At 39.1% G+C, this 15,034-nt stretch overlaps 1 protein-coding gene across 1 annotated transcript; it reads right to left on the reverse strand.

Moving 5' to 3' along the window:
- Positions 1-1,065: 1,065 nt before the first annotated feature.
- Positions 1,066-14,765, reverse strand: LOC129412353 (uncharacterized protein DDB_G0271670-like; the record flags this gene model as incomplete). The annotated part of the gene is made up of 4 exons (XM_055165939.1): positions 1,066-1,702; positions 14,212-14,388; positions 14,504-14,632; positions 14,704-14,765. Coding segments are annotated over 4 exons (1,005 nt in total), but the record flags the coding sequence as incomplete, so codon positions are not given.
- Between the last annotated feature and the right edge of the window lie 269 nt (positions 14,766-15,034).

A 15,034-nucleotide genomic window follows, 5' to 3' on the forward strand; every position in this document is an offset into this window, starting at 1 on the left:
TTTCCTTATTTTGCACTTTTTACCACACAAGATGCATTTATTTTGAAAAGAATAGATTCCAATCAGGTACACGCCCTTTGAAAACAAACCGTAAGTACTTTATTGGAGACACTTGGCATTAAAAACACAGACATAAACAAAATTTCCATAATACCTTCCGTGAAAAAAAGTTGAGATGACAAAAAACTTCTCGTTGATAGCCCCTAATTAACGTTCTAAAAGGTTAAACGGCACTAACCTTTCCATGTACATTTTCCCGTATTGACGCAACTAGCTCTGTGAAACTTCCTCCGTAACTTCCTGCAGTAGATTAGCGGATATCCATTCTCCTCGCGTCTGACCTTAAACGCTTCCATTTTCAAAACGTTTTTTTAGAAAACAGAGTAAAGCCTGCGTCATTTTATTCCGCCTCTCTTTACTCTCCTTTAAAGAAAAAAATCAATGCATAATCTCTACTCCGTCTCATCTGTGAGTCTACAACCTGACCTTCACTATAAACACTAATGCACAAACATGTCCGCCCAACTTCCATTTATCCTCGGAGCGTCTGCCTTCAGCACCACGGACAGTTCTTTAATAAATGCCCCCGAATCAATATTGTACAACACGGAAACCAGGGTTCAGGGGAATTTGGCGTAAAAGGTCTTGTATATGGGCAATAAGAACAACAAGGAAAGCAACCCGCGCTAAAAGCAACATTTGTCAACTCAACTGCAGCCCAAAATCTCCGGGGAAGAAGGAGGGAGAATGTTTGGTTTTTTTTTTACATGTTAAACGGGGGTAAGAAGTGGTTTTATGGGCGGCCATTTTGGGTCACATGTGGTGGAGTGTAATTACTTTAACACGTTTTGATCTCGGAAGTTTGGAGCAGCAGCTGTTGGTGGAGTCTTAAGGGATTTGGAAATTGCCTCCGGTCAGAGGTGGAGGATTGTACTTTTACTGTGAAGTATAAATACTACAAAGACAACTGCAATAAATATTTGAAAATACGGAACTTTAAATTTAGTACATAATAACATTGTGTACATATACTTACAAAGGACAGTTGCTATCACTGGTATTTTGTTAGAAACTACTACTACTACTACTACTACTACTACTGCTGCTGCTACTGCTGCTGCTGCTGCTACTACTGCTACTATTATTACTACTACTATTACTACTACTACTGTTGCTACTGCTTGTACTGCTACTACTGCTACTACCACTATTACTACTACTACTACTACTGCCACAACTACTGTTACTACTACTACTACTGCTACTACTACTACTGTTACTACTGTTACTGCTACTGCTACTACTACTGTTACTACTACTACTGCTACTACTACTGTTTCTGCTACTACTACTGCTGCTACTACTACTGTTACTACTACTACTGCTACTACTACTGCTACTACTAGTGTTACTACTACTACTGCTACTGCTACTGCTACTACTAGTGTTACTACTACTACTGCTGCTACTACTGTTACTACTACTACTTCTACTACTACTACTCCTACTACTACTACTACTACTACTACTACTGCTACTACTACTACTGTTACTACTGCTACTACTACTGCTGCTGCTACTGCTGCTACTATTATTACTACTACTATTACTACTACTACTGTTACTACTGCTACTACTACTACTACTGCTACTACTACTACTACTGCTACTACTACTATTGCTAACGCTACCAGTACTATTACTACTGCATCTACTAACAGTACTACAAATACTTCTACTGGACATCTTCTACCACTACTACTCCTCAACCCAAAACATGCAGTAGTAGTAAAAATAATTACATTTAAAATAAGTAGCAAAATATCAAAGGTATGGCATGATTATAAAGTTTGTTTACATACAAGTACAAAATATATCTAGGAGAAACAGTGCATAGATAAGTCTAATTTGTTGTACGGTTGTGTGGAGCGTGGTATAATGGATTTCTCACTGTTTGAGCGGAGCTGTAGGAGTAATTTTTTCTTTGATTTGGTCTCCATGACAATAAGAAAGATTTAATACCATACTGTGAAAAATTCCAGACAAAGCAATAACATCTCCATGGAGAAAAGTTACTACCAGAAAAGTTACACAATGCACCTTTAAACTAAGACAAAGTAAACAGCTTGGACGCACTAGACTCGTTTTCTTCCTCGCTGCACTTTAATCACGCCGGCTGTAATTGAAAGTCTTACCCCCTGATTACCGCCGCAGAGGTCACACTTCCACACGACCTTTGACCTCTCCTCTAGGGTCACTCCGGCCCAAGATGGAGATCGATGCTGGTGCTAAACTTAATCCTAACCTCGGTCGAAATTTCCACACTCACAAACTAATTCCTTTTGTTTTTTCTACCGCTCCAAAATAAAGATACGTTCAATAATAAGATAAGTTTTGCAAGCAGCGTAGGGCAGATGGGTTAGGTGGCTATTGAAGTGGATTTTGTGAGGGGAAGAAACGGGTCGTGAGAGAACCGGAGAGTCAGTGGTTATGGGGTTAGGGTTCAGAGAAAGAGCAGAGGTGGAAATACTAACGCGACCTTACAGTACATTTCTAAATACAGGATGTAAAGGTGAGAGCGAGCAGAGGTGCACAGAGGCGGTTTCTGAATGAGCTGTTGAGTATTGTTTCTTCATTTTGTGTTTTAGAGTTTTGTAATGATACCACAGAAGAAGCTGAGTGCAGTGGTCAGTGACACTCATGGGTAGAGAGAGCGAGAGAGACGAGGAAAACAAACACGCATGCAAATAGCAAGCTTGTTAAAAGCTGTACAATTAATTGATTTGTTGATTATCGTTACTGGCCTAAGTGGCAGATACTGACACACGAGACTAGAGCCTCTCGCAGCTGTGAACATTTTAATATACAAGTTGCACCAGAGTATAAGTTGCAGGACCATCCAAACCGTAAAAAGTATGACTTATAATCCAAAAAATACGGTACTTGATCAATAATAACAAGAGAAAAAGAAGAACAAGAGATTACATGAACACATTTCATACAAATCTACTTTCTCTTCCATTTCAAACTATGTGACTCAGGCTACGTCCACACGACAATGCTCCTGGATTTGTTTCTTTGTAGGTTAAAAAAATTTGCGTCCACACACGTGCCGGATCAGTAAATATTCATGTCCACACCTGTATGTGGTGCTGTAAACAATGATAATAATATTCAATAATGCATATCTCATAACCATTTTTTAAACTTATTTTAGATGTATCCCAGAAATATAGCCATTTTGTTTTGCAAAAGTTAAACATAAGTCACAGAAAGAACCTATATATTCCACTGAGTCCTGTCCTTTAGTCCGACAGAAGCTGAACCACATCAGCGCACAATAGCGAGCTGTTTTTTGAGCACTTAGTTTATGCAAATTAGCCATGTGGTTTTAAGTTTGATCTCTGTAAAACGTAAACAAATACGCACAATGCTGTGTGGATAGGGAAGACTTGCAGACACAGAAACGACGTGTCTGGATGCAGATTGTTTCTGATACGGTGATACGCAGATTCGTTTCAGTGTAAACGTAGTCTTTGTTATTGATCGGTGTGCGTAATCTGTGGTGTGTGTTGTTAGTATTGGCGCTAGCAGTGTGTCTCGGTTGCTGGGTGGTGGGAGCGGCTCTGTAAGCTACACCTGTCCCATTTTGCCAACGCTCTTGTGGTCTGTGGAGATGAGTTTGAGGGCTGCAGGCTTCACTGCTTCGGAGGACCCTGGCGATGATGGGATCATGACATCATCGTTTTCCAAAAGCTGTGGTTTGCTTGTCTACACGACAACGAGACGCCTGCATTCTCAGATTTCTCCACTCTGGAAGTTTTCACCCACCCAAAACACTGGCTCCGTGTGGACGAAAGGCCAAAACGAATACAAACTTCACCATTTTGACCAAAAAACTTGTCGCATGGACAGCTGCTCAGACTTAGACATTGGCTGTTTCCTTTTCATTCATTCATTCTGCAACTTGTTTACCCTATATTTGTGTTTTGCCATCTCTGTCTCTCCCTCTGACACACACACATGCACGGGTTCTCGTCTTCTGTTGGTTCCCCGTTTTCGGCTGGTCCCGGAGTATTGTGTTGGTGAGCGATGTCCCTCATTGCGGTGACGAGGAGCCCGCTCGCTCTTATTAAAAATGGATGTGCTGTGTTCTGGAGCACAGGAGCCTTCAGACGAGAGCGGAGGAGGTGGAGGAGGTGGAGGAGGTGGAGGAGGCAGAGGAGGCGGAGGAGGTGGAGGTGGCAGGACGTCCCAGAGGTGCCAGCTGTTTACCGAGCGCCGAGGCTAGGGGAGGAGGGTGGAGAGGGGGGCGGGTGATCCCAAGGTTAGAACCCTGGTCGCCATAGAAACAGCCATCAAAATAGCTTGTTTTGTCTGTCTGGTGGGAGGTGCACTGGTCGTCTTTGTTGTGTCTCATATTGTGTATTCTTTGTGCTTCCCGGTTTGTTTTCATCATTATAATCATTTATTTGTTTGGGGTTTGCCTACCATCAACCTTGCCTGAGTCCATACTGCAATTGTGCCCCTGGGCAATACCTCATATGCTGAAATGCTGAAATAATGAAAGTAAACCAACACATTTCACGCCTTAGTACTAGTATTTTATGCTTTATTTTTTCCACATTGCAGCATCAAACACTTGCATCAACAGGTGTTTTTCTCACAAAATACCTTGTAAAACATACATTCGTTCTGCGAGCAGATTTGCTTTGACAGAGATCTGACCTGTAATTAGGGCAATTAGTATCCGTGAAGACCGTTTTCATACCCTCTCCCAGAAAAGGTACATAGTGCATTTTTAAAATTGTAAAATAAATTCGACCTCAGTCAGCTCTCATCTCACAAAACACTACAGATGCCAGCAGAGTTTGCACTCAGGAGTGAAAATACAAGAGGTTTTAAATGAAGCTTTTCAGCTTTAAAGTTCAAATAGATGCTCTTCTTTTTTATGTATAATTGGTGATAAGGCTACAGATCACAGTTTCAGTTTTATAATTTTTCACAACACTTTGGATTTCCTCTGTTCATTTGTGCTTCTTCTGAAAGTTTACTCTTCACTGTGATCGGTTAAATCACCTGTCAAGCACTCAGAGCCTTACAGAGACTGAGTAAGACTAAGTTTACACTGAAATGAATCACCGTGTCACGATATCACTGTATCGGAAACGATCTGCGTCTGCAAGCCTTCTTTATCCACACAGCTTTGAGCATATCTGTTTATGTTTTAAAGAAACAAAACGTAAAACCGCATGACTAATTTGCATAAACTAAGCACTCAAAAAACATCTCGCTATTGTGAGCTGATGCGATTCAGTTTCTGTCGCACTAAAGGACACGACTCAGTGGATTATATGTGTTCTTTCTATGACAGAGGTTCTGCTGATGGTGAGTCTGTTCTGTGCTTGTATCATGTTGGAGATGGTTCATGTTAAACTTTTCAGAGATTATACTTCTGCAGGTCATACATAGACCGTATAAATGAATGGACATATATTCTAACCTCTTAGCGTTTTGGCGGGGAATTACTTCGCAGCGCAAGGACCTGCATCAATGTATCAGTGTTTTCAGGCGTCCACACAGTGCCTGATCAGATCTGTACTCAAATGAATTCGTGGGAGCTGGCGGCACCAGATTGTTTCATCTCTGGAGCCATTTTCAATCGGATTTATGTAGACGAACACTACATCCGCAACGAAAATGACTCAAATGCATACTAGTGTGCATGGGGCCTAATAGGCTTCATTCACGCTTACGTCACAAACCAGGAAGACATTTGGAAACATGCGATGACAACTTCAGGTGTAGTTCTCGACACTGGGCTCACCGACCAACTGTGATAAAATGCACTGAAGTAAATGTGAACAGCGGTAAAATGAAGACTGCATACGTATGTGCAGTTTCAAAATATCATCTTGAATTTGATGCCCTCGAAGTTGTGTGAGTGGGGAAATGATGAAAACTGAGGCATGGTTGTAACCGTTGATTAGACGAACATTACGAAAGTCTACAATAACATGTAGATGAAGAAAACTGGTCCATTTTATCAATTTTCCTAGATTTTGTCAGACTTACTACCGCGAGTCCGCCAGAAGTCGTCATCGCATGTTTCCAAACGTCTTCCTGGTTTGTGACGTGCATTTGACAGAAGAATAGTGAATCACAACATGACAATTTCACCAAAACAGCATCAAGTCAAAGTCATAAGATCACGCTTTCACTTGTATCGCCTTATCTCCGAGCCCTAGTTCATTGTCCACGGCCCCTATTTTTCTCCCTCTTAACTACCTGTTCCCTTAAAGTCTCGCCCCCTCGTCCCCATCCATCAGAGGAGCAGAGCGGAGCAGAGCGTGACCCTCTCACTGCGCACGGTGCAGTCTGGAGATACTTGGATGAAATGGAGCCACTACTCATCATAAGCTGCACAAACAGATGGAGGTGTTCCTCTAATGCACACGCACCAGAGTGGAGTGTGCAGGGCTGCTCCAGTGTCAGCACAAAACCACGTCCTCACTCTCACTCTCAGAAAAATGGATATCTGGCCTTATGGTTAAAGTCACAAAAGTACTTTCCTCGATTTTTACTGTACTTTCTATTTTACGCTATTTTCTGATCTATGTTATAACGTTGTTTCCTCATCACAAACATACCTGGAGTTGTGTTTTGTTTCATTCACACACTAACCCTGAATATAATATTGAGTTCTTCTCTCAGACAGAAAACGCTCCAACGTATGATGTCATTAAGTGGTATTTTCAAGTTAACAGCTGCGTTTTAGATTCAGTAGACAGACTAATATTGCAGGATTAATCAAATGTGTGTGACTGAAACAAAACACAACTCCTTTAATGTAGAAATGCTGTAAAATGTAATGAACTATTTTGGTTTTTGTGTAAAGCAAAAGTCATGGCAACTGGTTCTGGTCTCAGTCTTGGTCTCAGGCCCGGTCTGGTTCCAGTCCTGGTTCAGACGTGGTTTAGTGTCATTTTAGTCCTGTTCTAGTCCTGGTTCAGTCCTGTTTTAGTCCTGTTTTAGTCCTGGTTCAGTCCTGTTTTAGTCCTGTTTTAGTCCTGGTTCAGTCCTGGTTTAGTCTTGGTTCAGTCCTGGTTTAGTCTTGGTTCAGTCCTGGTTTAGTCCTGTTTTAGTCCTTTTTTAGTCCTGGTTCATTCCTGGTTAAGTGCGTATGCAGCGCAAAAGTCGCAGTTTAAGTCACGGAAACTGGAAATGGCCGTTATCTGTTTTTGCCATTATTCATTTTAACACAAAATCGAAACCTGAAATAAACTAATCGTTCTAACCAATTTTTTCATTTTAGTTTTGGAAACAAATTATGAAGAAAATAGTTGTTTTTTCATTTTCTTATTTTTAGTTTTATTTTGAGAAACTAATGACCAAATGATACACGAATGCTGTCTGTCTATCTATGTATTATTCAAGGCTTCAGATTCCACCTCCACATACCGTCAAACCAGTGTATTTAATTACATTTGTATTATTATTTCTTCCTCCGTAACAATTGTATTGTTGTCTATTCAGCGCAAAAGTGTTGTAAATACAGTTCTGATATTTGAGCAGTCCTTGAACACCAGAATTCTGTTTGGTTTGTCAGTCAGATTTCAGTCTCTCCGCTGCACACCCCCTGCTTCTGTAACCTCCCACTAAGGTCATCTGTGGCTCGAATTTTATTAGCATTCATTTAACAGCGCACAATGTTACAATACTAACATCTTAAACTTAATTTCAATACTGAAGAAAACGCTGGATGCCCGATACCAATTTTGTTTCTACATTCATAATAATAATAAAATCTAAAAATAAACTATACTGTAAATATGTTGCAATGTTGTAGTCCTATACTTAATCTATGTCTCTTTGACCTCGTCTATATTGTAATAACTTTTTTATACAAAATGGTGTAATATTAAGCAATGTAAAAAAAAAACATTTGTACTTGTAGCTTCTGTAAGTGTACCATTTTTAGCCAGGCTAGCGCCACCTAGTGCCTCCACTCAATTTCATTTCTCTCCAGCGACTATGTCAGGAATCAGAATACAGATATAGAAGATTTGCAAGGACCCTGGAAGTTGTAGACGGCGCACCGGCCAATCAGCGAAGAGCTGTGAATCCGGCTAATTACTTGGACACCACTGAGCATTCTGGCACATTACATACATCTCGACCAAATAGCAGCGATTGGTTAAATAAAAAAAGTACCCGCCTACCATTGAGCGAAGGAATCCTAATGCTGCGACTGTTTCCATCATGTCATGGTACTTCTAAAAAAAGTAGTAATACTGTTAAGTGATTATTTTATGTTTATATTAAGAACATGATTTTGATTTTAAGATGTTTGAGTGGCTGACTTTCCATCAGAAAGTCTACATAATGCACCTTTAAACCAGACCTATTATACAAAATAGACTTTTTAGAGTTTTTAACCATAGTTGTTTCCACATTTAATTTACTCTCACGCTCTGTACTTGCGTCATTCTCTTTTATTTTCAATTTTGTATTTTTTTCTTAAACATTTTCAGTTTTCATTTATAAACATTTCAGTTCATTCATTTTTTTTATTTTTTTTTTTTTTCCATTTTTCTTTTTTTAACAAACCTAGTGCACAGTGCATGTCATTGCCTTGGCTTAGTCTGGTTCAAATGTATAGGAAATGTTTGAAATTCCCCCCCAAAAAACATAAGAAAATAATAATAATAATAATAATAATAATAATAATAATAATAATAATAATAATAATAATAATAATAATAATAATAATAATAGTTGTAAATCCTGAGTAAATTAAATGATGAAATGTATTTTAAAACTTATATTAAAAAAATAAATTCAAAAATGTATGTAGGAGGTAAAAACAGTGAATCTGAAAGTCCGTCCCCTCTCTGGTCCATGGGACAGTGGACACAGAGGCAGAGACACACACAGACACATGCGGCGCTGTGGGAGGTGGGTCTTATTGTGCAGACGTGCTGTGCTGAGTGACTGCAGCGTGTCCACGGCAACAGCTGCTCTGACCCCCTCCCCTCCCCAAAAAACCCGCTCAATTCTGTCCTCTTCACCTCAAACTAGCGCCAAAGCTCCCTGCTACATCTGTGCTCTAAATGAAACTGTACACTGATAGAAAGCCGTGACCAATTATATCTTTTTGCTTTGTTTTGGTGTAAAATGTTGAGCTAGGCGTCAACTGTGACATTGAAATCTCAGCTTGAATATAGAGGTTAAAGTTGAGGTGGATGTCATGCATGTCTTTATTTTATTATTATTTTTTTTTTTACAATTTACTTCTTCAAACTTTAGTTTTAGTTTGAGTTCTAGAATCCGCATTTCTTCAGTACTTTACTAAGATGTGAGTCTGGTCACTGTGGAATCTCTGTGAGTTAAGATGGAGTGATTGACAGGTAGATTAGCCAATCAGAGACTTGCGTTCTCTGTCTGTATTACAACAACGAGGAAAATGAAGAAAGAAGAAAATGCAACAGGGACTGAAAAACTCTGAAACACTCTGACATGTGAAAGGTTTATTCAAAATGACAAGTGACCAATGAGCTCCTTTGTTTCACATGCATCAGTGAAATAAACAAATCTGATTGGACAGAAGTTTGGCCAAGCGATCCTTTAGTACAAATATGGAAGAAAATTTGTCTGGAGTCAATTTTCTGTTTCTGGATCTAACTGAAATGCCTTGGTTGAGGCCCTGAGTATCTGATATTTACTGTATTTTCCGGACTATAAATCACACCAGATTATAAGTCGCACTTTTTGGGGAAATATATTTTATAAAATCAGAGACCAGGAACTGACATTTCACCTTGAAAGGAAAATTATAGTAATAACAACATAAGAGAGAACAACAGACTGAATAGGCATTAATATGTTAACGTCACATATGAACAGTTCTTCAGATAACTATAGCATAAACAACAGAACAGAACAAGTTTACGAAACTCACGATCTCACTCGAAATCACTAAATCCATTGATTTCGTCGTCCTCGATGTCATTTCTGCACGACCTCCGGAGATAAACCATAGATCCATGATGTAAATGGAGCGCTGCTTCCTCTTCTGTGTAGCTGCCTTCAGACTCAGACTCATCAGTTCCAGTTACATTTATTTCGGCCTTTCTGAATCCTGACAGGATGGGTTTGGTTGTCACTGAAGTTCAGGTTTTGTCAATTCATCCAATGACTTCCAGGAAAGTTGCACCCGCCCGCTTCCCGTGAAACTGTGTTCTCCATTCCTTGCTTTCCGCCAGTCGCTCACAAGTTTCTCGCTCACTCCAAACTTTCTTTCTGCTGCTCGATTACCGTTTTCAGCTGCATATTTCAATATTTGTAGCAAGACAACGGCTTTTTCTACAGTAGACATGTGCAGTAGAACGCGAAGTGACAGTTGTACAGGAGTAGTAGTAGTACAAGATACTGACACACAAGCCTAGAGCGCCCTCTCGCTGCTGTCAGTCTGAAAATTTCAATATATAAGTTGCACTTTTTTCATGGTTTGGGTGGTCCTGCTACTTATAGTCTGAAAAATACAGTAAGTTTTATGATTTTGATGCCAACAATAAATATAATCTCTGGCAAATCAACATGATTTTAGTCATCATCGTGATTGGACGATGCTTTTACTCAATGTTGGTCATGCTGCAATTTTTACACTGTAAATTTTATAAAATCTTTTAAATAACATTTTATCACATTAGATTACAAAATGGATAGTGGTGTCCCTTTAAAACTTGTAAATTAAAATAAACAAAATTGGGTGTTTTATTAGCTCATCCAGATCCAGATCCTCCTGTCCCCTGATGCCGTCCCGCTGTTGAGTTCACCGGAGCTGACAGTGGGCTTGCGTCTGTCTGTAGACACTTCTCCACTGGGGACCACCCTCCTCTCCATCCCTCCCTCCCTCTCCTCCCCTCCCTCCATCCCAGACTTTCTCCCGCTGACAGCTGTCTCCGCACTGTAACCCTTTCATGGCTGCGTGCCCGCTCTAAAGTAACTCTGTACGTTGCTAAGCTGCACACATGTTCCAGGGAAGGCTTTAGGGGATTCAGGGGGCTTTGGCAGATGTAGTTTTGACAAAGGGAAATCAACAGCGTGTGTGAGACCATCAGGTACATGTCAGGATGATTCAAATGAGGAGGGAGTTCAAAAACAGTCCAGAAATACCAACTGGTGAGTTTAGAGGTGTGTATGAGAAGGTTCATTCAGCAGTGGAATATGACGAATTTGATTTTTTAAAGGAGAATGTCATTACTTATTTTCAAATTCCGTCAACTAAAAAAAAAATCTATAAATCAACACTAAATCCTGACAAAGGTAAAGGTGTATTCCGTCAAATGCTTTTCTCCATGAATAAACTGTATTATTGGTTTGTCTGGAATGTTTCACAGTATGGCATTAAATCTTCATGGAGACCAAGTCAGACCAAGTAACAAGTCAGATCTGTGGAGAGGCAACCCCACTCACAATCAGAGTGCATGTTTTTCTTGGTATTTTAGAGCTATAAAACCACCTGGAATTGAATAAATGTAAGATAGAGCTGTTTAATGTCACACTGTGGAACATTCTAAGCAGAGCAATGACATATCCATAGAAACAAGCAGGTGATGGACCCCCAACCAAAAAGTTACATAGTGCTTTTGTCAAAATGATGTTTAAAAAAACATATATAAAAAATACATTGTGGTTTTAGACTTTTGTAAAATTCTGCTGAAGAATTTGAATTTGTTTTTAAAATTAAGTAACACAGTTTATGCATTTAAAAAATGTACTATTGTGTGGGGATGTAACAGTAACCAAAATATCATGATATCGTATCGTCAAAAGTCTCACAATAATACTGTGGCCTGTCACAATATATCGAATTACAAGCCTCTCTGCTTAAATTTACTGTCAGTCAGGCTGGTGCCACCTAGTGCCTCCGCTCAGTTTCATTTCTCTCCAGCAACTAGGTCAGGAATTAAAATACAATATACGGTTCGCAAAAACCTTGGAAGTGCGAGTTCGGGCACCAGTCATTCAGCGAAGAGTGACATATTCAGTGTTGTCAACAATTCACGAAATCGAGGATTTAAAGCTGGAATAAAGAGAATGTTTGGTGAATTTTATCAAGGGGAAAGACGTTATTGCCCTTTTTCCTACGGGATTTGGGAAAAGCTTAATTTACTAGTTAGACCTGTTTGTGGCGCATTACATACATCACGACCAAATAGCAGCGATTGGTTAAATGATAAAAAGTACCGTCGAGCGAACGAATCCTAACACTGCGAGTTCAGACTGTTTCTATGAAGTGAAACGAAGTAAAACCAGTTGATGAATCAGTCTGTTATGGTGCAGCAACTGTTAAAAAAAAACACAGAGAACTACATAGACCATGATCCTTTGGTGTTGTCAGTGCCAATTTACATCACATTACATTTACATTACATAACAATAACACTTTTAAATCTTAATTCTTCATATTATAACAAGACCATTATAACAGTAGCACAATTTCACAATTCACAATTTTGTTAGCCTCCAAAAATATCGCAATAAATATCATATCGTGAAATGTATATCGTGAAAATATCGTATTGAGAGATTTGGATATTGTTACATCCCTACTATTGTATCAAGGTTAGATCTTTTGTATATTTTTTTATACATGATTGTGGTTAAAAAACAAAAGCATTATCAGCTCACAACTACCCCTAGTGGTATGTAGTGGTACAACCTGACATTTACAGTATATAATATTTACATAATTGTCATTTTTTGTCGATTAAAACATCGTATTTAGTTTCACTGTCCTCCTTTAAAAAAAAAAAAAAATCCCCTTCCCGCCTGTGCTCTTCCAGACTGGTGCCAGGCCTGTTTCCTGGTGGGCCTGTTTGTCATCAGCTCCAACTTCTACTGCTGATGTGACCCACTCTGCCACTCACTACCACATAACACCTGTTTATCCCCGAGCAAGACACACACGCACGCACATACACACACACACACACACACGTTATCCAACTGCAAACTGACAGGAGGCTAAGTTAACAGCAGTGTCCAGGGCAGAGTTATGGGGTTGTCAATAGGAGCCTTTGTCCCCCTGCCCCCTGTCACGGTGTCCCAGTCGCCTCAGGGCAGGAGCAGCACCCGCCGACAGGTGCGAACAAACTTAGCTTTTGGAGTAGCACAGAGGTTTAAAGTGCATTTGACAGCTTTTTTGTGATTATGACTTGGGGAGGTGGTACTTGTGGTAAATAGTTGCATCAGTTAAGTGGTAGTTTGGGGGCGGAAAAAGTTGAGAAGAAAACTAAACTGCAGTTACAATTTACACGCAATAAACACAATTTTTTTGGGTTAAACTTTGACTTTTCAAAATAAACGTGTTACATTTATTTGTATTCGTCTAAACATAGTTATTGTGCAGTTCAGAAGTAGTGTTTTGGCCCTTGTTGCTATAGGTAACCGTTATAGAATTGCCTTTATGTACGCCATCTGTTGTCCGTCTAACATGAAAAAAGTAAAAATAAAAAATGCAAAGAACTAGGAAGTCAAATCTGCAGTATTCTGAAGTTAACAGTGTTTTGGTGATATTAGTAGTCTAAGCGTTCATATGCATTTTCGAGTTGAAGAGACTTCAGTGGGAGGCAGCAGTTCAGTTTCCAAACTTTGTGTAACGCAATCCTGTGCAAGTGTTACAGTGTGTGTGTGTGTGTGTGTGTGTGTGTGTGTCAGCGCATTTAGAACTTTATACAAGATAATGAGGGATTATTGACGGTGCTTATCACGTTTGACTGACACTTAATGCAGGATTATGGGTTCAGGTGCTATTTAGTCAGATAGTATTAAACATATTTTTTGTAGATTGTTATAACTGATCAATTCTGACCTTAAAATGGCACTAGACTTAACTCTACTCCTCCTCATCCTACTACTACTACTGCTACTACTACTTCTACTACTACTGCTGCTGCTGCTGTTGCTGCTACTACTACTACAGCCTTTACTACTAGTAGTTGCACTTAAAAAAAAAAAAAATGTTTTTAAATATACAGATACTGATCCTAAAAGAAATTCCCTGTACTTAACTCTACTATTCCTACTGCCACTCATAGTGTTGCTGCTACTGCTATTCCTTCTACCACTACTACTAGCACAAAATCATTTTGTAAAGTATATTGTTTTATAATATAGACACTGACCCTACAAATGACCCTATACCTCATTGTATTACTACTGCTTGTACTTCTACTTCTACTGCTGCTACTACTACTACTACTACTACGACTCCTACTCCTACTACTACTAATAGTACTACTACTAGTACTCCTGCTGCTCCTGCTGCTGCTACTACTACTACTACAGATACTATTGATGCTACTGCTACTACTATTGCTGCTACTATTACTATTACTACAGCCATTACTACTACTACTACTACTAGTAGTAGCACTTTTTTTTTTTCTGTTTTTAAAAATATACAGATACTGATCTTAATATAAATTCCCTATACTTAACTCTGCTACTTCTAATACAACTGATAGTATTGATGCTACTGCTACTGCTATTCCTACTAGCACTACTACTACTACTACTACTACTACTACTACTACTACTACTACTACTACTACTACTACTACCTCTAGCACAAAAACGTTTTGTAAAGTATATTTTTATAATATAAAGGCACTGACCCTACAAATTACCTTATACCTTACTGTACTACTACTACTACTCGTACTCGTACTTTTACTACTACTACTACTACTACTACTACTATTACTACTACTACTATTACTAATGACTACTACTACTACTACTACCACTACTACTAGCACATTTTTAAACATGTTTGTATATAGGTAGACACTGACCCTACAAATTACCCAATATCTCACTTTAATATTACTACTACTACTATTACTAATTACTACTACTACTTCTTTTACTACTTCTACTACTATTACTACTACTACTACTACTAGTACATTTGTGTATATAGATAGACACTAAACCTACAAATTACCCAATACCTCACTTTAAT

This window comes from Boleophthalmus pectinirostris, unplaced genomic scaffold (genome assembly GCF_026225935.1).
Source record: "Boleophthalmus pectinirostris isolate CB_2022bp ecotype Guang Dong unplaced genomic scaffold, ASM2622593v1 HiC_scaffold_8, whole genome shotgun sequence".
Taxonomy (NCBI): domain Eukaryota; kingdom Metazoa; phylum Chordata; class Actinopteri; order Gobiiformes; family Gobiidae; genus Boleophthalmus; species Boleophthalmus pectinirostris.